Source organism: Artibeus jamaicensis, unplaced genomic scaffold (assembly GCF_021234435.1).
Source record: "Artibeus jamaicensis isolate MK-2021 breed Jamaican fruit bat unplaced genomic scaffold, CSHL_Jam_final contig_519, whole genome shotgun sequence".
NCBI lineage: Eukaryota > Metazoa > Chordata > Mammalia > Chiroptera > Phyllostomidae > Artibeus > Artibeus jamaicensis.
This window is the reverse complement of record NW_026521871.1, coordinates 44,837,077-44,859,847: the sequence shown is the minus strand read 5'-3', so window position 1 is coordinate 44,859,847 and position 22,771 is coordinate 44,837,077. Positions and strand designations below refer to the sequence as shown.

Genomic DNA, 22,771 nt, shown 5'->3' with positions numbered 1-22,771 from the left:
CACCCTAGGGGACCAGCCCTTTCCAGCACAGGGAGGCACCCACCACCAGCATTGTTTCAGGCTGAAGTCAGGCAGGGGAAGTAAGGCAGCCAAGAGATTAGGAGACTTCATGCAGACGGAAGGGCCTTCATGAGGATCCAGGCTTTGTCAAAGCCGAGGGGCAAGGGTCCATCACCCCTTTTGCTATAGCCCCCCAAGTCCTTCCCTGGGGCCTCCCTGTGATCATGCCTGTCTTAGGTCGTTCACCCCTTGGGGAATCTTACCCATCATTGGCTAACAGATCAAGCATTGGGGGCCAGTTATGGATGAAGAAAAAGGAGCTGAAGCGGCGCTCCTGCCTGGGAGATAAGCTTTGTCTCCTTAGTGGCTTATGGTCCGAAGGTTGCTCACTCAGCCTTAGCCATGGGGGTACAGCTTCTGAAACCAGTTAGGGTGGTTCCCAACACCCCAGGCCCCCCAGGTCAGGGTTCCAGAGCCAGGAAGATAAGTCCCCACAACTTCTAGCTGCAAAAGCCAGTGGGGATTGAGTCAGTGGAAGAAATGTCAGGAGCCCCAACCAGTTCCCCTTATAGAACCCACACACAGACTTACTCAGATTCACTTCCTCTGAGCTCCAATACCCGGGTAGCAGTTTGAAAGGCACCAGTGGTCTACAGGGAGAAACTAAAGTGTCTGGCATCAAGGACAGCCAAAGCCATTGTCCCTTTTCTAAACCCTCCCAACAGAGCTGGCAAGCTGGTGCCAGATCTGAAATCAACCTGGATAACACTGAATCTGCCTTGGAGGTCCTTCAGAGACTCTGCCCCACCCAACTTACAGGCCAACCCAAGCTGTTTTTCCATAGGAAGGCTGGTTTTTACTCATGCTTCGCAACTTCCTAAATCCTATCAAAAAGCAAGAGTTGGTTTCAGTGAGTCTCAGGCCTGGCACTAGCAGCAGCCAGCCTAGCCTCAAAGCTTGGTGTCACCTGGGAATCTCCAAATCCAGCACAAGTAGCAGCCATCTCAGGTTGCTTTATAGGTCAGCCCCCACCCCAGCAAAACATGGGTGGGGGCTGACCTTAGCCCGTACACTTGGGAAGCCCCAGGGCTGGCACACCCAGTGGACAGCTACAGACCATGTTGGAGCACCACCACCCTGCCCCTGCACAGCCGACCCCTTCACAGAGGGTGGAGGTTGGTGGTAAGTGGTCACAGCCAATCCTTGCAGATGACTGGTCTGGGGAAATTCCTCCCGTTGACCTGCAGACAGTGATCAAGGCTCAACTTCAATAGGAGGGTGTACTCACCCCACACAAAGGGTGCACCTGGAGTATACAGCTTAGGTGCTAGGGGAGGCTGTGCCACTGGACCCTACAGGACACCTACATTAGGCCACACTACCAAGCACAGAGTCGAAGCAGGTCTACCTAATACATAGAAACAAACACAAGGAGGCTGCCAAAATGAGGAGACAAAGAAACATGGCCCAAATGAAAGAACAGATCAAAACTCCACAAAAAAGAGCTAAAGAAACAAACAAACAAAAAGGAGATAAGCAACCTATCAGATGCAGTGTTGAAAACACTAGTTATAAGGATGTTCAAGGAACTTAGTGAGGACCTCAACAGCATAAGAAAGACCCAGTCAGAAATGAAAGGTACACTGATTGAAATAAAGAACAATTTATCAGGAAACAACAGTAGAATGGATGAAGCTAAGAATCAAATCCATGATTTGGAACATAAAGAAACAACAACAACAAAAAAACAACCAATCAGAAGAACAAGAAGAAAAAAGAATTTAAAAAAATGAGGATAGTATAAGCAGCCTCTGGATTTCAAGAGCTCCAACATTTTCATCATTGGGGTGCCAGAAGAAGAAGAGAAAGAGCAAGAAATTAAAAATCTATTTGAAAAAAACAGTGCAAGAAAACTTCCCTAATTTGGTGAAGGGAATAGACATGCAAGTCCAGGAAGCACAGAGAGTCCCAAGCAAGATGGATGCAAAGAGGCCCACCCCAAGACACATTGTAATTAAAATGCCAAAGTTTAAAGATAAAGAGAGAATCTTAACAACAGCAAGAAAAAAAGCAGTTACCTAAGGGGTGTCCCGGATAAGACTGTCAGCTGATTTCTGAAAAGAAACTTTGCAGGCTGGAAGGGATTGGCAAGAAATATTCAAAGTCATGAAAAGCAGGGACCTACAGCCAAGATTGCTCTACCCAGCAAAGATACCATTTAGATTAGAAGAGCAAATAAAGAGTTTCCACAACAAGAAAAAAGTAAAGGAGTTCACCATCACTAAACCATTATTATATGAAGTGTTAAAGGGACTTATTTAAGAAAAAGAAGATCAAAACTATAACAATAAAATGGCAAAAAATACATATCTATCAACAGTTGTATCTAAAAAACAAACTGAGCAAACAAGAAGAACAGAGGCAGAATCACAGATACAGAGAGCATTTAGATGGTTGCCAGATTGGCGGGGGGGGGGTTGTGAGAGTGGTTGAAGAGGTGAGGTGATTAAGAAGTGCAAATAGGTAGTTAAGGAATAGCCGTGGGGGTGTAAAGTGCAGTATAGGAGATAGAGTAGCTGAAGAACTCATATGTGGGACCCATGGACATGAACAATGGTGTGGGGATTACCTGAGAAAGTGGGGGTGCTGGGCAGAGGGTGCCTAAAGGGGAAAAACCAGGACAACTGTAATAGCCTAATCAATAAAATATCATTTAAAATTTTAACTTTATTTTGCAATAATTTAGACTTAGAAAAAAAAGTTGTAAAAACAGTAGAAAGAATTCCTTGACTGATTCCCCTAATGTCAACATTTTACCACGTTTTCTTTATGGTTTTATGCGTGTGTGTATACATATTTTTTTCTGACAGGGTAGTCTGTTGCAATGATGATAAACTTTTTTTTTGCAAAAGCAAAAACGTTCTTTTATAAAAACACAGTGCAATTACCAACAGTGATAAACTAGTGTAAAAATATGATTTCAGCTTTAGCTCTTGTACTCTAATCAGAGTACAGAAAGTTACCCTACAGGCCTAACTGATTTCATCAGCTGCCCCACCAACATCCCACATGTGCCAAGTGTGTTCCAGTTACTTCCTCTGGCAACTCTCTTAACAATCCAGTGAGTTCGATGTTATCCCCATTTTACCAACGAAGGAGCTCAGGCTGACAGAGGTTAAGTGACTCGCCCAATTACACAAACATTAAACTGCAGAGCTAGAATTTCAACTCAACAGTGATTGGCTCTAATGCCCTCACTCCTTAGTTCTGCACGAGCATCGCTGTGTTTAGAGAGGATTTCATGGCCCCAGAGGATCGAGTCTGTGTTCCAGGCAAGAACAGAACCTGTGAAAGGAATGCCAGTGACTATTTCTCAGTCTTCCAGGGAAATGCCCAGTGGAAAAGGAGAAGGGAATGAGCACATGCAACTGTAGCTATTTTGTTACACAATGTATAAGATTTTTGGACACACTGTTATTTTTTTAACTTTTTAAAAGTAAAAAAACTTTTTAACTCGTTTTAAAAACAGATACAAAAAAGAGACGTAATACAAATAAATAACTTAATGAGTTCTGTTGTGGCTTATCCCCTTGTGTCCCCCCTGGAGGTCAAGAAACAAAACTTCAGACCCGGCGCTGGTGGCAAACAGCGATCCTGGACACGTTAACACACGATGCAGAGCATTGGGTTTTTTAAGTGTAAAACGAGACGATACTACAGTCACATGCTGCAGAATCACGTTTCGGTCAACGGTGGACCAATAGCGGTCCCACAAGATTATAGTGGAGCTGAAAAACTCCCACTGCCTCGTGATGTGGCTCTGTAATGTTCTAGCACAACACATTTCTCCCGAGTTCGTGGCGACGCTGGCATAAACAAACGTACTTCACTGCCAGCTGCATAAAAAGTATAGCTCGGTTACTTATGTAGAGTACACTTGATTGTGACAATAAACAGCTATGTTACTGGTTTATGTATTTACTACATCTTTTGTCATTGTTTTAGAGGGTACTCTCTTACTTATTTAAGGAGCGTTTGCTGTAAGATAGCATGTCACGTTTATTGCGTCTTTTGACTGCATGATTCTGTCTTGTGTTCGATGTATTCTCGTGCTGTTTTATCTAAAAACATTGTAGCCTAGGAGCAATGGGCGGCACCGTACAGCCTAGGTGTGTAACAGCCATCTAGGTTTGTGTTTACATAATGACGAAAGTCACCTAATGTTGCATTTCTAAGACTGTATCTCGTCGTTAAGGGAGACACGGCTGTATTTATTCCACCCCAGTGAGACAGGTCTGCCCATCCGCACGGCAGGGCTGTTCAGAATCTCAAGGGCAAAATTGAAAGGTGGGAGGTGTGGCTCTTAATCTGTCAAAAGCCAGCAACAAAATAAAAATCCTACAGACCCTGATGCTTTGAAGGTTGGCATTTGGAATGATTTATCGCAGCCCTAAATTTCTCGGTAACCTAGAACGGTGGTTCTCAAACTTCAGCACGCACCCACAACCCTGGAGAGTGTGCAGAAATGAAGACTTCCGGGCCCCAGCCCTAGAGTTTCTGACCTACAGTTCCTGGGGCGGGGCCCGAGAATTTTCATTTCTAACAAGTTCAGGTATAGGCTGGGTCCAGGGAGTGTAATTTTCAGAGTCTGGTGTGCAGGCTAGGATTCTATCTAGGCCACTTAGGTTTATCTGGTCTCAACTTCCCCCTTCTGTCCTCTGAGTGAGCCAGGGAGCAAGGAGGCCCTTGTTAAGTGAAGTGCAAGTCCCGGGCGCCTTATCAAGCTGCTGACAGCGGGGCCTCTCGATTGCCTTTGCACAGGGTCTAGCAGAGGCCGACGAGGAACCAGATAACGCTATCGGGAGTCACGCGGCTGCGCGTGGCCTCCAGATTCGTCAAGCCCATTCCCCACCCCCCGGGTCCGCGGTCATGGGGCGGAGCACCGGGCGCAGCAGGCTCCCGGGCTGCGGTCAGGACCCGAGAGGGGCGGTGCCAGGCCGCGGGTCCTCAGTCAAGTGACGCGAGCAGCTGGCCGGGGCGCCCACTGCGATGGAGCAGAGAGGCTGGAGAGCGGATCTGCCGGGGGTCGTTCGCATCCTCTCTCTGCTGCTGGTGTCCCTGCTGCTGGACCCTGCGCACGGCTTGCGTGTAAGTCCACAAGACCCCCGCGCGGGGATGCATTGCTAGGGGACATGCTGGCGGAGAGCCAGGCTGTAGCTGCGGCCAACAGGGGCCCTGCGAGGCGGTGGGCCAGGGACCCGGGACCCGGGACCCGGGACCCGGGGTACCTCCGCAGAGAGGCCGTCTACAGAGCGCAGGCAGTGGACTGGCCCTCCTGCCGGGGGCGGGCCGAGCGGGGGCGCGTCCTTCCCGGTAGCTTGTCGCTTGTGTGCTCCGCTCCGGCGACTGGTTTCGTTCGAATGCACATCCCCAAAGGTGCTGCGAGGTGGGTGAGACGAGGTGTGCCCACACCTTTCCCGCTCCGCAATTTCCCAAGGCGGGGACTTGGAAACCCCCTGGCGCGTGTTATTGGAGGAAGCCTTGGGCTCTGGGCTGGGGCGCCCTCCCTTGCCCGGTGTGTGCCCTGCGAACTGCTTTGGAAAAAAGAAAAATGGGGTCAGGGGAGGCCCCGCCATGGGAACTTTGGGTTAATGTCCTCCAGGAGCTCTCTTTTCAAATATCTCGCCACTCCCCGCCGCTTCCTTTTATGGCTAGGATTTTCCAGACCTTTTTAGGGTAGTCCAGGCCGAGGGCGGAGAGGAGACGGGCGGCAGGTAGCAGCCCGAGCTGCTGGAGGGGGTTCTCCCGGGGCGATAGGGGAAGGGTAGGGGCGCGTTTGCCGGGACAAGAAGGACGGCGGAGAATCGAAACCGGCACCCCCCCCCCCTCTGCACGTTCAGCGATCCAACTTTGGTTCCTCCCCAGTCTTGGGGGGGCTGAGCCTGAGCCACGTTTTAAGCAGAAGGGATGCGATTTGGGCTGGTTGACTTGTTGGCCTAGAGCAAAACCATACATTTATCTAAAGCAAGGGTAAGAAGCTTAAGTATTTGGAAAAACTTGCTGAAAATATTTTAATTTGGGGTTCTTCTTGGAGAAAGGTCACCTCAGATGGAGGGTTTGCTACCCCCTGTTTATTGGGGCCTGTGTCTCCCCTAGCCCAGTTTTTTGGCTCAGAGTCTTGGAGGAGCGCACCCCCCTCCCCCCACTCAAGCCGGGAGCTCCCGGGGCAGTGAGAAGCCCGGGGGACAGGGGCAGAGACTGACGGGGCGGGGTGGGCTGTGGGACCGGAGAGGCACGGGCTTACCTGGTGGAGAAGGCGGCCTCCCCTGCGTGATGGGCGCGCATCGTCACGCAGCATCATTCAGCCGTGGGGCGCCCTCTGACCGCCATGCTCGGTCCCACGGGGGGAGGCCGGCTTCACCCCAGGAATTCTCGCGTGTCTGGTTTTCCCTCCTGGGCCTAGAGCCGAAGGAAGCTACCCCACAGATGAGCTTTCTCTGATTTCCTTGTTCGCATTTCCTTAGAACAGCGGTTCTCAAACTTCAACTGTCATAGAAAATACAATTTTAAATATTCCCTAATTTATTTCAGAAATAACAACTCTATTACGTGTAACGAGGCTTGCGGGTTTTTAGAGGGGAGGATAACAATGTTTCTCCCCAAATTTTAGGGCAAGGAGTGGTATTGGTTTTCATGTTTGCGAACCTCGTGTCCGCCCTAGAAGATGACAGTGTCATTCTGCCGGCTTCTGCGCTCTGTGTCGCCATTGCGTGTGTCCCAGAGCCTCCGGAACACTCCGCCGCACACTCAGAGTGAGAAAGGAAAAGGCAGTCACGGCCTGGCATTATTATGGAAACAATTTTAACTAAATGGACCCCCCGGGCCGCACTTTGAGAACCGCTGATGTAGAATAATGTTTTCCTTATCATAAAAGAAGTTCCACACGCATTGTGGAGAAACTTTAAGTATTTGGGAAACTGGACAGAAAACCATAAAAACTGCCCGCTGTGTTACCAGCCAGTGTTTGTGTTTTTTTTCATAGTAAAGTGTCACCACCAGCAAGTGGCCTGGATTCGAGGCAGGTTGGGCCGTTGTAAGTGTCCTTCAGGTTTCGGATGGGGACGAGGAAGCTCCGATATTCCACAAAGCTGATGCTGGTTCCCGGTTGCAGGCAGACCTGAGCCGGAACCTTCTCCTTGGCCGTTGTCTTTTCTAAGGACCTCGCCTTCCAGAGCCCGTCGGCACAGAACTGCCAGGGGGCCCTCTTAGGAGCAGAGAAAATGGTGGTCTTCAGGCAGCTGTCCCTGGGCGTGAAGGCCGCCCTGGCCGCTGGCACTATCTTCGTGTCCATGATAATCTCCCGCTCCTACCTGTCTGAGAGCCTTGAGCTTGGAGCCCGGCGCTGGCTGGTCCGCCTGCAGCTTGCCCTGTTTGTCAACTCGCTCATGCTGATTGGCTCCCTCTACATCTGGCGGAGCACAGTCAGCAACCTTAGCCACTCCCCAGCCTCGGAGTCGGCCTGTTTTCAGCTTTGGAAGGTGGCCGTGGTGACATTTCTGGCCCTGGCCCATTCCAGTTTCTTCACCATGATCTTTCTGGTGGCCGAGGAGCCCTATCTGTTTTCCTTGGCCGCCTACTCCTGCCTCGGGGCGTACATCATCATGCTCTTCTTCCTCTGTACCCTCAGCGGCATGGAGCAGGCCTACCAGCTCCTGGCCTGGCGCAGCGGTAGGGTCGTGGGCAGCCTAGACAAGACAAGGAAGCTGACCCTCAGGCCGGTCCTGGCAGTGGTGGTGACCACCGTGCTCAGCGTAGCCGGGCTTCTGAACGCTGCCCAGCCCCCGCTGGTAAAAACTGTGGCAGTGCCCATCCATCAGCTGCCCCCCTCCATGGACAACCTCAAGGTCGTGCTCCTCTCGGACATTCACTTGGGCCCCACCGTGGGCAGGACCAAAATGGAGATGTTCGTGAGGATGGTGAACAAGCTGGAACCGGACGTCACAGTGATCGTGGGTGACCTCTGTGATTCAGAAGCTTCCATCCTCCGGACAGCCGTTGCTCCTTTGGGCCAGGTTCATTCACGCCTGGGCACCTACTTTGTCACAGGGAATCATGAATACTACACGTCAGACGTCAGCAACTGGTTTACACTGCTGGAGTCCCTGAACGTCCAGCCCCTGCACAATGAGAACGTGAAGATTTCCGCCACAGGGGCCCAGCGAGCTGCTGGTGAAGATGACGACTGGATCTGCTTGGCCGGGGTGGATGACATCGAAGCAGACATCCTGCACTACTCCGGCCACGGCATGGATCTCGAGAAGGCCCTGGGGGGCTGCAGCCCAGACCACACCACCGTCTTGCTGGCTCACCAGCCCTTGGCTGCCAAGAGAGCCCTTCAGACTCGGCCAGATATTAACCTGATCCTTTCTGGACACACACATGCTGGGCAAATCTTCCCCTTGAACGTGGCGGCCTATCTCCTGAACCCCTTCTTTGCCGGTCTCTACCAAGTGGCCCAGACCACATTCGTGTACGTCAGCCCAGGCACGGCCTACTATGGAATCCCCATGAGACTGGGCAGCAGGGCAGAGATCACAGAACTCATCCTGCAGCGAGCTCTCTGAACCTGGCCTTGCCCCGTCTGCCTCCTAACCACCCCCACCCTCTGTTCTTTGTTCCTTTCCAGAGCAGGTCACCTGCTTTACGTCCTCCTGCCCAGCCCTGCCCACACACGCTTGTCATGAGGCTGGCCTGAACAGTGATTTGTGGTGGAGCTGCCTGGCAGGTTAACTCTGTAGACGGCCAGTTGCTTTTTACTATGCATTTGTGAGGTCACTAAAATCACATGCGTAGGACAGGCACCTGTTTTCCAGATGACGTGGAGTAAACCTTCCTTCTCTGCAGAGCTCGTAGGAAATAAGCCGAAACATGGGGTTGCTTGAAATGCATACCTCTCGAAATCAGAGTAAGGAAGGTACTCTGAGTGCTTTTTAAACCCTCTTTAGGACTTAGGCAGGTTTCAGAATCATTGATGTCGAGCTTTCTGGGCAAGGGGGCACATTGCTAGGTAACCTGGGAGAGCAGGCAAGATGGAGGCCCCTCTGGCTGCTGAAGAAGAATTTCTTGTCCCCCCTGGTTCTCGCAGAGCCATCTTTATTGCGGGAATCAGCAAAACCTGCTGGAATACAGAGTTCATCCTGTTCCAGACCTTGAGCGATGCTGTTTTACTGCCTGTGCTCCTGGGCCTCTGGGGTTGGGGGTGCGGTGGAAAGAAACTGAGCTTCGTGGTAAGTGGTGGTAATAGTGCTGCGTAGGGATTCAGAGGGTGTTTGCCTCCTTTTATACGATAATTGGGTGAGCTAATTAAGGACAGGCCACTTTCGAAACCCTGTCTAGAAATGAGGAAACTGAGGCAAAGAGCTGTAGGTCAGGCATTAGCAACAGGACAAGGTATGTAGGAGATTCTGGGCTAGAAGTCACACCTTCTTTTTCCCAGTGAAAGTGTTCTTTCCACTGTTGGTGGTCCAGCAGCTGTATCTGATTCAGAGTTACCAGAATTAAGAGAACAAAAAAGGGCCTAGAATCTGATATTCTTTAAAAGTAGTTTGCTTGAAGCTAATTTCAGTTCACTCCTAACTACATGGGCCAGGACCTGGAGAGGAGTCGGCTGGTTTCAGTGTGGGTGTCTGTTAACACTGGAGGGAGAGTTAGAAAACTGGTCCCCCCCACCCCTCACTCTGCTGGCGGTGGGGGGTGGGGGGAGCTGCATGGCAGAGTCTCTCAACCCTGCCTCCCCCTGGGTCCTGGCTGTGGAGTGCGGGGACCATTCTTCCTACTGCCCCCTGGCCTGACCTCATCAGACATGTCCTAGGACTGTGGCCACAGAATCAGAGGGCCATCTGTGCTGGCCACTGGGCCCATGGCAAAACAGGCAGAGGTTACTGTGTCTCCATCGGCCCAGCCCTTGTGAGACCCCTGGGCCCTGGGGCAGCTGTAAGCAGGCCTGTTAGGAAAGGCCTGTCTGAGAAGGTGGAGGGCCGGGGCTCAGCGTTAACATTTTTGTGACTGACAGTCTCTGATGCGAGGTCACCCTGCTGCTCATGGGTCAGATGTGACCTCACCCTAAATGGAGACATTATCATTACCTCAACCCTGTGCTGTGGGCAGGGCACTGGGATGTGGCGCAGGAGTTGCGCGTGGCACAGTCACTGGCGAAGCGCGTGCTGTGGCTGCTTTGTAAACATCAGGTGGGGGCTTGCTAAGGAACTGCGGTGGGTACAGGTGCCTGGGAACTTACAGAACAGACAGTCCTTGGGGTGTGAGTGGGTCGTGTGCCTCCTGCTGCCGGGGCCCAGTGATTTGCTGGGGGGTTGCTTTCTGCTGCCCGTGTTAGGTCTCCGTTGCATGCTCCGCCTGGTGGGTAATGGAATCCCGGGGGATCCTGAAGACCACCTTGTTATGTCCAGAGATTTGGCAGTGGGCCTTCCAGTCCAGTGTGGCTGATTCTGCCTTATGAGACCCCAGACAGGGCCATCCTAGGTGTCCAAGGAATAGTCAGCAGCACCTCCGCTTGGCTTGTAGTCCACGGTGAGGTGGGAGTTTCCCAGCAGAGACTTCTCGTTGCCGTCCAGATACGTCTCCCTCCCCGGCACCCTCTGCACCTCTCTTCCTCACACACTTACCTTTTTTGTTTATGCCTGGAGGAGGTGGTGAGAAATAGTTACTTGGAGCTTGAAAATTCTATTTCCATTTTTTTTAATCTGTAAATTCAAGTTAAATTGAAATGCTTTAAAAAAAAACCAACAATGTCATGTGTAGTATGATCCCATTATTGGGAAATGCATTCACCCCTCTGTCATCCATTCCAAACATCCGTCTGTCTTTTTTCCCCTTGATTTTGTTTTTAGATTTTTTTTATTGAGGAAATGGAAGAAATGTTCACAGTGTAGAGAGAACGGCGCCGTTCTGTCAGCACCCAGCTTCAACAGCTGTGGACATGCCGCTGTTCTCTCTCACTTGTTCCCATCCCACACTCTTTCTCTTTTGGCTGGACTGTGTTAAGGCAAATCTTAGAAAATGTGATGTTACCCCCAACTACTTCAGGATGAATCTTTTCTAGGAAAGCATACACCTAATGCTGTTTTATACCCAATGAAATTAATAGTAATTCTTTAATATCACCTAATACCTCGTTAAAAGGTGTGGGGGCTGGAAGCCCGGTCTTCTACCTCTCAGTGAAAGTGTTTTTTCCAGTGTCTGAAGTTTAGGCCACTGTGTCTGTTAGAGGTGACTACCAGGACTCAAATGCAGTCTATTGTCGAAAGAGTTAGTATGCAGCTTTTCCTGGTTATCTCAGTAGTTGTTTTTTTACACTGTCGTAAAGAGTACACAGCATAAAACTTACCAGCTTACTGATTTCTAAGTGTATAGTTCACCAGTGTTAAGTGTATTCCCACTGTTGTGGAACAGATCTCCAGAGCTTTTTTTAATCTTGCAGATCGGAAACTCTGTACCCATTAAACAATAACAAACAATAACTCCTCTTTCCCCCTCCTCTCAGCCCCCAATGACCACCATTTCACATTCTGTCTCTGTGAATTTGACTACTCTGGGTTCCTACTGTTATTTTTGCGATGGCTTCTTTCACTTAGCACAATGTCCCCAGTGTTCATCCATGCGGTAGCATGTGACAAGACTTCCTTTCTAAGGCTGAATAATATTTCATTGTATGTATATATCGCATTTGGTGTATTCATTTGTCCATCAGTGGACACTTGGGTTGCTCCCACATTTTTTTTTGTTGTTGTTTCTTGTGACTGGTGCTGCTATGAACCTGGGAATGCAAATACCTCTTCAAGACCCTACTTTCTCTTCTTTTGGACTCGTCCCCAGCAGTGAGATTTTTGAGGGACCTCCATCCTGTTCTCCACAGCAGCTGGACTGTTTTACCATCCCACCAGCAGTGCACACGGTCCTCATTTCTCTGTGTTTTCACTGGAATTTGTTACCATTTACTTTTCATTAGTAGTGTGAGATGATAACTTACTGTGGTTTTGGTCTGCATTCCTCTGATGGTTAGTGATATTGAGCATCTTTTCATATCCTTGTTGATCATTTGTATATCATCTTTAGAGAAATGTCTATTCAAATATTTACTCCATTTCTAAATCAGGTTATACAACTCTTTGTTGTTGTTGAGTTATCAGTTCTTTTTATATTCTGTATTATTAACCCCTTATCAGATACATCATTTACAAATATTGTTCTATTGCCCTTAAAGGGTAAAAGTTTTAATGGGTAAAAACCATTTGTTTATTTTTCACTTTTGGATCCTGTGCTTTTGGTATCATATTCAAGAAATCATTGCCAAGTTCTATATCATAAAGCTTACAATCCACTTCAAGTTAATTTTTGTATATAATGTAAGGTAAGGGTCCAACGTCATCCTTCTGCATGAGAATATCTAGTTTTCCCAACCTCATTTGTTGACAAGACTATTCTTTTGCCATTGAATAGTCTTGGCACCTTTGTCAAAGACCATTTGAGCATATATGTGAAGGTTTATTTATGACCTTTTTAAAAAAAGATTTTATTTATTTATTCTTAGAGGTATGTGCCCGGACTAGGAATTGAGCCAGCGACCCTTTGAGTGACAGGCTGGTACTCAATCCACTGAGCCACACTAGTCAGGACAATTTAAGAACTTTTTATTCTATTCCATTGGTATATTTGTCTATCTTTATGCCATTACCACTGTATCAGTTTTATAATATATTTTGAAATCAGAAAATGTGAATTTTCCAACTTTGCTCTTTTAAAAACTGTTTTAGCTATTTGAGGTTCCTTGAAATTTCATATGAATTTTAGGATGATTTTTTTTTATTTGTGTAAAAAATGTCGTTGGGGTTTTGAAAGAGGTTGCATTGAATCTGTAAATCACATTGGGTAGGATGGACATCTTAACAAAACTGAGTCTTTCAATTCATGAACATTGAATGTCTTTCCATTTGTCTTCTTTAATTTCATTCAACAATGTCTTGTATGAGTCTTCACCTCCTTGTGTAGGTTTAGTCCTAAGTATTTTATTCTTTTTGATGCCATTATAAATGGAATTGTCTTAATTTCCTTTCTAGATTGTTCATTGTTACTGTATAGGAACACAGTTGACTTTTGTATGTTGATTTTGTGTTTTCCAACTTTGCCCAATTCACTTATTATTCTAACAATTACTTTTTTAGTGTGTAGAATCTTTAAGACCTTCTACACATAATATCATGTCATCTGTGGACAGAGATAATGTTACTTCTTCCTTTCCAATTGAATGCCTCTTATTTTCTTTTCTTGCCTAATTGCTCTGGCTTAGACTTCTAATACTGTGCTGAATAGAAGTGGTGTTGGCAAACATCCTTGCCTTGTTCTTGGTCATAGAAGAAAAGCTTCAGACTTTCACCATTGAGTCTGATGTTAGCTGTGGCCTTTCATATATGGCCTTTATTATGTTGATGTACTTTCCTTCTATTCCTAGTTTGCTGTTCTGTTATGAAAGGTGCTGGATCTTGGCAAATCTCTTTCTGCCTCAATTGAGATGATCGTTTGGGTTTTGTTCTTCATTGTGTCAGTTGGTGTATTGCACCGATTGAGTTTCATATGTTGAACCATTCTTGCTTTCTGGGAATAAATTTCACTTGGTCATGGTGTTTAATCCTTTTAATGTGTTGTTGAGTTTATTTTGCTGGTATTTTGTTATGGATTTTTGTATCAATATTTATCAGAGTGTTGGTCTATACTTTTCTTGTTATGTCTTGTCTGGCTTTAGTATTAGGGTGATGTTGACCTCATAGAATGAATTGAGAAATGTCCCTTCCTCTTCAATTTTCTGAAAGAGTTTCAGGAGGATTGGTGTAAATTCTTTATTTAATATTTGGTAGAATTTTCTAACAAAGCCATCTGGTCCTGGGTTTTTCTTTGAGGATTTACAGCTACTGATTCAGTTCTTCTTACTAGTTACTGGTTTGTTCAGATTTTTTCTTTCTTCGTGATTCAGTCTTGGTAGGTTATGTGTTCCTAGAAATTGATCTGTTTCTTCTAGGTTGTCCAGTTTGTTGGCATGCAGTTTTTCATAGTACTCTCTTCTAATCCTTTTCATTTCTGTGATATCACTTGTAGTGTTTCCTTTTTCATTCCTAATTTTAATTATTTGAGTCTTCTTTTTTATTAGTTAATCTAGCTAAAGATTTATCAGTTCTGCTCATCTTAAAAAAAACTCTTAGTTTTACTGATTTTTTTCCTATTGTTTTTCTATTCTCTATTTCATTTATCTCTGCTCTGATCTTTATTATTTCCTTCCACTATTCTTGGGTATAATTCCTCCCTTGGTTTCTTGAGGAATTATGTCTCTTTGCAGTTCTTTTGTTTGAATCAGGATTCAAGAACAAGGTCCATATATATTGTATGTGATATATTTCTTAAGTCTCTCTAAGTCTATTAAACACTCTCCTCTTTCATTTTGTATCATTTGTTTATTCAACTTACCGGGATATTCTATCTTAGAATGCTGTACATTTTGGACTTGTGGTTGTGTTTAATGTGTTATCTATTCCTCATATATTTCTGTACACTGGTAGAGGTAGAGATCTATAAAAGTTAGAGCTAGAGGCTGGATAGAATCAAGTTCAACTTTTCCCCTTTTTTGATACAAAGACTTCATTGCTTCAGTGATACTAAGATTGACCCATGGGGCCAGGTGTTAGCTTGGTCCCTCCACTAGAAAGTTTCTCATCAACTTTTTATTTAATGTTTCAGCAGTCCCTGATGATTGCTGCTTAGATTTATTATTCCACTTCCAATTGCAAAATGGCGATTTTTAAAAAATAGTGTGATACATTAAATTCAGACTTTAGTATGCCAAGTGTACTCAATAGGTTTTCTAAGAGTAGTGGGCTTTTATATATTCAAGAGACAATGGGAACTTCTCTAGCCTCAGTTTTGCATTCTGAAGGAGCTTTTGTGGCACTCAGAAATACAGTCCTTCCCTCGGCCCCCAAAACAGTGATTTTCATTTTCATCATGTCTTCTGTATTTATCAGCTATCATTCTTCTGCAAAGAACTCTCCTCATCAGTTGTTTGATTGCTCTGAAAAAGTCTGTAGCAAAGGCAAAACAGACACTAGCTCCTTCTCCTTTGTTCATCGATTTTCAGATTAAATAGTTGCTGCCCCAGCAACCCAGTCTCCAAGGATAACCAATAAGCTTTCTTTGGGATGGGAGAGAGTATTACGAATTTGGTTATTTTTATATATTTGATGTGTTTCAATCCATTGAAGTGATACATCTTTTGATGCTTAAAATACCTCATTTTTGGCCAATTATGTCATTTTGTTGTGACCCTAATAGTTTTTGATAGTTTTAGGCTTATTTTGGACACACTCTGCCCCAAACTTCAGCTAAGTAATTTTTTGAAGGCTCCTGGCTCTTCTTAGTAGATAATATTTACAGACCATAACTTAAATGCTAGGGGAGCTCATTGCTACTGGCCACGGTCAATTCTAAGCTGTTTCGGTAGGTATTGCTAAGAAATGTACATGTTTTTCAGAAAAAGAAAAGAGCTTAAGTTTATAATAATATTTCTAATTCAGATAAAAGATTATGGGCTTTTTCAAAAATAGACTTTATTTTTTTAGAGCAGTTTTCAAAATTCGGCGGAAGACACAAAAATTTCCCCCTTATCTCTGATGACAGGGTTTTTACTTCACTTTCTTTGATTTAGTTTGTTTCTTTTTCACATGGAAAGTTTTGGTTCCTAACAACCCAAAGCAATTACTTAATTACTTTATTTTACTTATACGTTATAGATTCAAAATAGTAATACAATATTAGTACTAAGATGAAATCTACTGAATGCGGGTTGGTTGCTTTGTGTGTTCTGCTTAAATGCAGTTTAAGATGTATTTTTATTCTTAGGCAAGACATAGTCATTTCAGATTCACCTGAAATGATTCTTTCAGGATGTATTTTTATCATTAGGCAAAATATAGTCAAAATACTACTTCAGATTCACTTGGAATGATTCTTTCCTGTGTGTGAAGTGAGGTCTGTTTTTAACTTTTAAGAACTAATTTATATTTTTGAAAATTTATTTAAAAAGAAAAACTATGCACTTTTCTCTGAGATGAAGGGGCATAATTAAACCTGCCAATGTTTGTGAGTCCCGGAGGACTGGGAACTGGCCCCAACTGGGCTCATTTCTCTTCCCTTCTGACATGTCCCCTCCTTTTTCATTGGAATTTAGGCTCTTTACCCACAGTCTTTTTGGATGCTGAATAAAAATCTTTGCAAAACAAGACAGGCATAAGTACCATATTTTGCCTTGTATAATGCACAGTTTTTGCCCAAATTTTGGAAGGAAAAATAAGGATGTGCATTACACATGGGTAGTACTAATTCCATATTTATATAAATGTTTTTAATGCTTTTATTTATGCGTATGCATTAAAAGTATAACTCTAGAAAGCAATCACAATATCCATATGCAAAATAATATCCTGGAATACAATAATTGGTTTTGTTTCTCAATATAAATAAATAAATAGTTTCAATAAAAAATCAAGATGAAAGATTTTTTTTTTCAAAAGTTTGGGCCAAAAACATGGGTGCGCATTATACATGGCAAAATAGGGTAAATAAACAGAAACGTGCATAAGCTTTAGCAGCTCATCCACAAATCTCTCCAGGTCCATGTTCATTCTCACTGTTCTGTGTGGTGGTTTTGCTTCTCCTGCCTGTCTGGTGTAATGGTGTTTCCATGACATTTCGTACTGGAAAGATCGAGAGATCCGGCATAATTCGAGTTGGTTTTACAGTCGTCTGAAATAGTCCTCTTTCTCTTTGTTCTGTGGACTGTGGGGAAGCCGATGATGTGAGAAGACTTGTCCGCCCCCATGTTCTCCCCACCCCATAATCCCTCTCTCCTCAATCCCGGGGTACCAGCAACCTGGGAGGCTTGGGTCTCTGCCACCTTGGCCCTGAACAGCTCATGTCAGGAATTCCCTGGGGCTCTTGGGTCTCTGGGGTGAATTGAAAGGGTCTGTAGAGTGTTGGGGATGGAAACCCATTGAGTGAGAACTTACCAGAGTTACAGGGAGGGACAGAAAGACAACATTGTCACGTGATCAGCACAGCCCCTGTGTAGGCTGTGAGGTCACTGAGCTCTTTTCATTTCTTTAATCTAGTTGAGGAATGTGCACAAGGAATGGAAATATAATCACCATTTTGCCTCAGGGCTGGGAAACCTGGGGAATGTTCACATTACCTGGTGATGTAAATTCCAGTGTTATGTTTAATGGGGTTTTTTAAATGCTTATTTACCACTGAAAGAACCTAAACTGAATAAATAACTTTAAAAATGTCACATTGGACAGTATTAAGTCCCTGATGTCAACTGAATAAATAACTTTAAAAGTGTTATGTTGGACCGTATTAAGTCCCTGATGTAAATTTGGTCTGGGGGTAAACAAATAATATTTGTTGATATTTCTTCGGGGTTTTTACTCCCATTATATATATATATATATATATATATAATGTACACGGGGAACCTTGGGAAGATGTGGTCCTGTCCTTGCTTGGATCGATTTATTGATGTGGGTTGCTGTGACTTTGTGCATTGTAAGTATTTATGCTACCACCCCCCGTAAGTGTGAAATAAAACTGGCTCTTCAGCATTTCGTCCCGCTGCCCATGGATTTAGAAGGGCTGCAGTTTGCACAGATGGCTAACTGTGCACTCTTTTCACTGGGGGGAACAGACTCGGAAGGCAGCCTTTCCTCATTCCTCCTCTGCCCCCTGGTCACCTGCTGTCACTGGTGCCCAGCACAGCGATGCTAAAGAAGCTGGTTCCTGGAGGCCGGATCCTCTCGTAGCCTTCAGGGCTGAGAGGAGCCGCTTTGGAACCATGAAGTGGATTTTCCCTGTTAACCTCGACTGTGGCAGTCATCAACAGGAAGCTCTCTTAGCTGCTGCGTCTGTCTGGGTTGATGCCCTCTGTGGGAGACTTGTTACTTACTGCTCCCCAGATCCGAGTGGCGTGGTGGCAGGGGGGCAGCCCACGGCCGGTCCTCACAGTCCACGTCTCTCCCGGGAGAAAGCGGGGCAGTTAGTAGGGCCCTGGGGCAAGAGCAAATATGTGTACTGCTGGCCTGGCCGCTTACAGACTACTTTTGATCCTTTTTATCGATACTTTTGAAAAGACGAGAATGTTAGCCACAAACCAAAGGCCAAAGGCTGTGTTGATGTTCTAGTAGCCCTACATCCACAGGGCAGCTGCCCCTGGGGCTACTACTTGGTTAGATAAGTAGGTGGCCACCCTCATCCACCATGATCTGTCTGGTTTTCACTGGGGCTCCCAGGTCGTTGGAATGGGGATCTGATGGGGTGGCCTGTGGGTCAGTGGAGGAGGCACTGTGTCTGCAACTTCAGGGGGAATTGTGGTCTTGCTTCAGATTCCTCTTGAGTGGAGATGGGGTCCATTTCTAGGACTTCCCTGTGGCCTTTCCCTCCATAATGGCCCTTACCCGTGGTAGGGGGCTGGGGGTGGCTACGTAAAACCATCCCGACGCATACTCAGGACCCGTGAAATAACCATCAGGTGGTCTCTCTGACTGTCCGACCCACCGTGAGAAGGACCTGGGCCAAGGGTCCCTTTTGCCCCTGGCTCCCAGAGAGTGAGGAGGGAGAGGGATGGCATTTCAGGTCCCCCAGGATCAGTATTGGCTCAGACCATCGGCCTCTCTCCTTAGGACACAGGTGCCCTAAGTCCCATCGGGGGAGGACTGGAGGACTGCTGTGTGTGTGGTGCTTGGGCTGGCATTGCAGGCCCCCCCCTCAAGGGGATCCATCCAACCTTCTGGTCAGTCACCTGGCTGTTTGTCAGAGAGGTGTCCCAGAGCTGGCAGCCAGAGGACGGGACCCATTTGTCACTTGCAGTGGCCAACAGTCAGCCGTTTGTTCATGGGTTCATGACTTGTTTTTCTCTTGTTAGTCACGATGAGTCACACCCTTGCTGGCTGCCCAACCGTCTCACCCTCTAGGAACGCTATGGTTTGCGAGCCATTGCTTAAGATCACTGTGGGTCGGCACACCTGGCCGCCACTCTGGCCTCGCCCATCCTTGGGGTGCTTATACCCACCTGCTCCTGACGGCCAAGCAGTCCCCCTTGTCGGCATCTCGTCATCCCCAGTGACACTAGGGCGGGGCCCAGGGCCGCAGCAGCACCTTCTGTGACCATTTCCCTACGGAGGGCTGCACCCTCATCGGGTTTCCCAGAGAGGCCGGGCTCCCCACCACAGCCACATCCGCCCCCGAAGGGAAGGGCGTCCTGGGGACCACAGCCAGATGGCAGGTTGTCAGGGCACCAGGTTTACACTTCCGCCTCTGCGAGCATCTCACAGCATCCTCAGGATGCCAGCGCAGTGTCGGCATCCGTGGCTCATTCCCTGTGGGCCTATGTCACGTCCAGGTTCAGGGAGCCGTGCCAGCCACACAGCGACGGGGTACAGGTGCTTTACGGAGGTGCTGACTCTCACGTCAGAAAGGGTGCACTGCGTCAGCACACTGACCTCCCTCTGGCTTTGTGTTCCGGGCCCTCAGGATGACTCCCAGTGTTCCCCGTGATTAAACCCGAGCCTTACTCTTCCAGGAGGAAGTGTAGGTCTCTGATCATTGCCGTGGAAGCCCCGTGTGTTCACAGACTGGTCAGAGTGGACCCCCGATCTCTCTCTTCAAAGCTTCCAAGTCTGTTACAAAAGCCAGGCAACCTCACAGCCCTTCCGATGAGCAGTACCACTCCCTCCCACGCCCCATTCCCGGGTAGAGCTAGTGCAGATGCCACCGCTCCCCTCCCAGCACCTCCTCCCAGGCCGGCCCAGGGGCGGGCCTTAGCCGTTGGTATGCGTGGCCCTGGGCCGTCACCACCCACGTAGCACCAGCTGCAGGGCTGCCGTTTGACATGTCTGGGAGATCCGGGTGCAGACTCACGTCCCCACCCTGGTACCAATTGTCTCCAGCTGGGTCTCTCCGGAAGCATAACAGGAAGCAGGCTCGGATGCCCCTGGTCTTAATTCCAGAGCTCGGAAACGAGGGACAGGTGGGAAGAAGCAAAAGCAACGGCCCTGATCCTGCCCAGGTCTTCTGGAAAGTGTACAGGTGTCTCCAGGACTGTCTGCCGAAAAAGGAGACGGCAGTTACTCAGCCCCGCTGGTTGACGGTGTCCCTGGGGGCGTGGACTCCCAGTACTCCTGGGCCCCTGGGACCGCAGAGTCCCGTGGTGTTGGGACAGGAGGGCACAAAGACTCCAGGTGTGAGTTTGAGCTGACGCACTGCCCTCACTAAGGCTACGGAGCTCGCCCAGGACTATCCACAGAACTGCTGCAGACTCCAGCTTGTGTTAGAAAGGGGTTCTCTCCTTTCTCTTTTCATTCTCTGTATGGGAGAGCTTTCATAATGGCAAGAGTGGGGTGCTTCATTACTCTTGGGAGCAAGATACTGTTTCATCATATATGTGTGTGTACATGCATGTATAATACACACACCATGGAAACCATAATTTACTCCTCAGTCCACTTATTTGTATCAACATTTCACTAGGAAAAATTTTCAGACAAAAAGAGAATTGTATACCCACCATCCAAATTAATAGCATTAACACATTGCTATCAACCCATCCCTCTATCTATCCACCAATACGCCTTATTTTTTGGATGCATTTCTAAGTAAGGTACAGACATCAATTCATTCCCCCCACAAACACTCAGACACTTCAGCACGTATATTATTAACTGGAGGGCAATATTAGTTTGTAGCTTTCTTTTTCCCTTTTAAGGTAAACTTTACATACAGTGACATCGTCCTTGCGGCCTTTGATGAGTTCTGACAAATGCATCCACCCGAATGATGCGGAACCCTTATCCGGCTGGAGAATATGACCAATACCCCAGAAAGTCCCTCGTGGTGCTGCCCAAGCCACACCTGCCTCCACTGCCCCAAAGACAACACCTATCCCGATTTTCTCCCCACCATAGATTCGATTCGCCTGTTCCAGAACTTCATCTAAATAAGTCCACACAGTCTGGACTCCCTCGGGCAGGGTTTTTATTCGCTCAGCATAACGTTCTCGAGATTTATCCATATTGTTGCAAGTACCAGTGGTCCTTTTTCATTGCTGAGTAGTATTCCATCGTATAAATATACCACCGTTTGTTTACCCATTCTCCTATCAGCGTACCTTTGGTTGTTTCTGGTTTTGGACTGTTATGGATAAAGCTGCGATGAACATTTTTTATGTCTTTTCATGACCAGATACTTTTGTGTCTCTTGTCTTTACAAGAAACCAAGAAAAAGCCTTTATTTTGAAGGGAAATTTGGTTCCAACAGTGTCGCAGTAAGAACCATAAAAAGTATGCTTATAAGTACACCCACAGGGAAGAAATTGTGGAAAGGGTAATTGCGTGTTTAAAATGCTCCTTATGATGGAAAATTTCAAAAGTGCAAAGAGAACGTGAGTACCCTGCATCTATTAGCCACGACCATCTATTCAACGATGGTCAGCTTTGCTCTGCACACTCTCTGAGTATTTTTGCTCTTTGTTCTTGTGGTCTATAGTAACTTCAGATGCAGTGATCACCCTAAAATACTTCTGATAAGAATGTTTTGTTCTTTGGTGTCATACCATGCCATCGTGACCCCCAACACAATTAGCAGTAATTCTTTTAATCCAATCTAATGCCCAGCCTGTGCTCAGATTCTTTCTACGTCAGCGTGGTTTTGTTTACAAGTAGAGTCGGGATCGAAACCAGGTCCCCACACTGTGTTGGATTGTTATGCTTCTTACGTGCCCTTTTGTTTTCACACAATATTTTATTTGATTCTGTTTCAATACCATCAGTTTGCTAGAGCAGCTGTATCATTAGACTTTGGGGATGTCCCACATTTTGAATTTGCCTCATTGCTTTCCTCGGTGTCACTGGCTTCAGGTTCAGGAATGGGAACTGTGTCTAGGCGAGGCTGCGTGCTTCCTGTTCAGAGAGGCCTGCCTGCTTCATTTTTACGAGACTGACCTGGGGCTGAGGGATCACACAGAGTCCGCCCGGTCCCTTCTTTATCCGCCGAGCTGATGGTTTTACCATCCACTGATGATTTGGCTTAAAATTGTTATTTTACTAAGTGTTAGAAAAGGGTGTTTTTCAGAGTCTGCTCGTCCATCTGCATGTATTAGCAAGAATTCTGCCCTGGCTGATGTAGCTCAGTGGATTGAGCGCGGGCCGCACACCAAAGGGTTGCAGGTTCGATTCCCAGTCAGGGCACATGGCTGGGTTGCAGGCCAGGTCCTCAGTGGAGGCCACATGAGAGGCAACCACACACTGATATTTCTTTCTCTCTCTTTCTCCCTCTTTTCCCCCTCTCTAAAAATAAATAAATAAAAATCTTTAAAAAAAAAAAAGAACTCTGTGCAGAATTTTCCATTGTTGACTGTTCGGTTACCCTGAACTACAGTTTTGATGTGAAAGGGAAATAAACAGCTTGGTTCTTCCCTTTATTTATTTATTTATTTTTTTGAGGAATGAATGATCTCGCAATCTCCAAAGGCAACCAGTGAATTTTCTTCCCCCAGTGTATCATTCCAGACTCACAGGTGTTAATATCCTTGAAGTCTTTTTTTTTTAAATCAATGTCTCTTAAGTCTCTCTTTCTCCTTTTTAAAAATCATGTTCAAAATTTT

At 46.6% G+C, this 22,771-nt stretch overlaps 2 protein-coding genes across 6 annotated transcripts in view; both read left to right on the top strand.

The window, feature by feature from the left end:
* TMPPE (transmembrane protein with metallophosphoesterase domain) overlaps positions 1-22,255 on the top strand; it is a 32,425-nt gene extending 10,170 nt beyond the window's left edge. Inside the window, exons 1-2 of one of the 5 annotated variants that reach the window (XM_037148338.2) lie at positions 5,059-5,148; positions 6,671-22,255. In XM_037148338.2, the coding sequence (XP_037004233.2) occupies positions 7,281-8,624 (1,344 nt within the window). In that variant the 5' untranslated portion in view covers positions 5,059-5,148; positions 6,671-7,280 and the 3' untranslated portion in view covers positions 8,625-22,255. Of the gene's footprint in view, positions 1-5,058; positions 5,149-5,362; positions 5,447-6,670 lie in introns of those variants that run through there. The other 4 variants (XM_037148339.2, XM_037148337.2, XM_037148340.2 and 1 more) reach the window with 4 other exon arrangements.
* The window catches only part of GLB1 (galactosidase beta 1), a 77,092-nt gene continuing 59,267 nt past the window's right edge, over positions 4,947-22,771 (top strand). Inside the window, exon 1 of the mRNA XM_037148336.2 lies at positions 4,947-5,148. Coding sequence (XP_037004231.2) covers positions 5,050-5,148 — 99 coding nt within the window. The 5' untranslated portion in view covers positions 4,947-5,049. The remainder of the gene's footprint in view (positions 5,149-22,771) is intronic.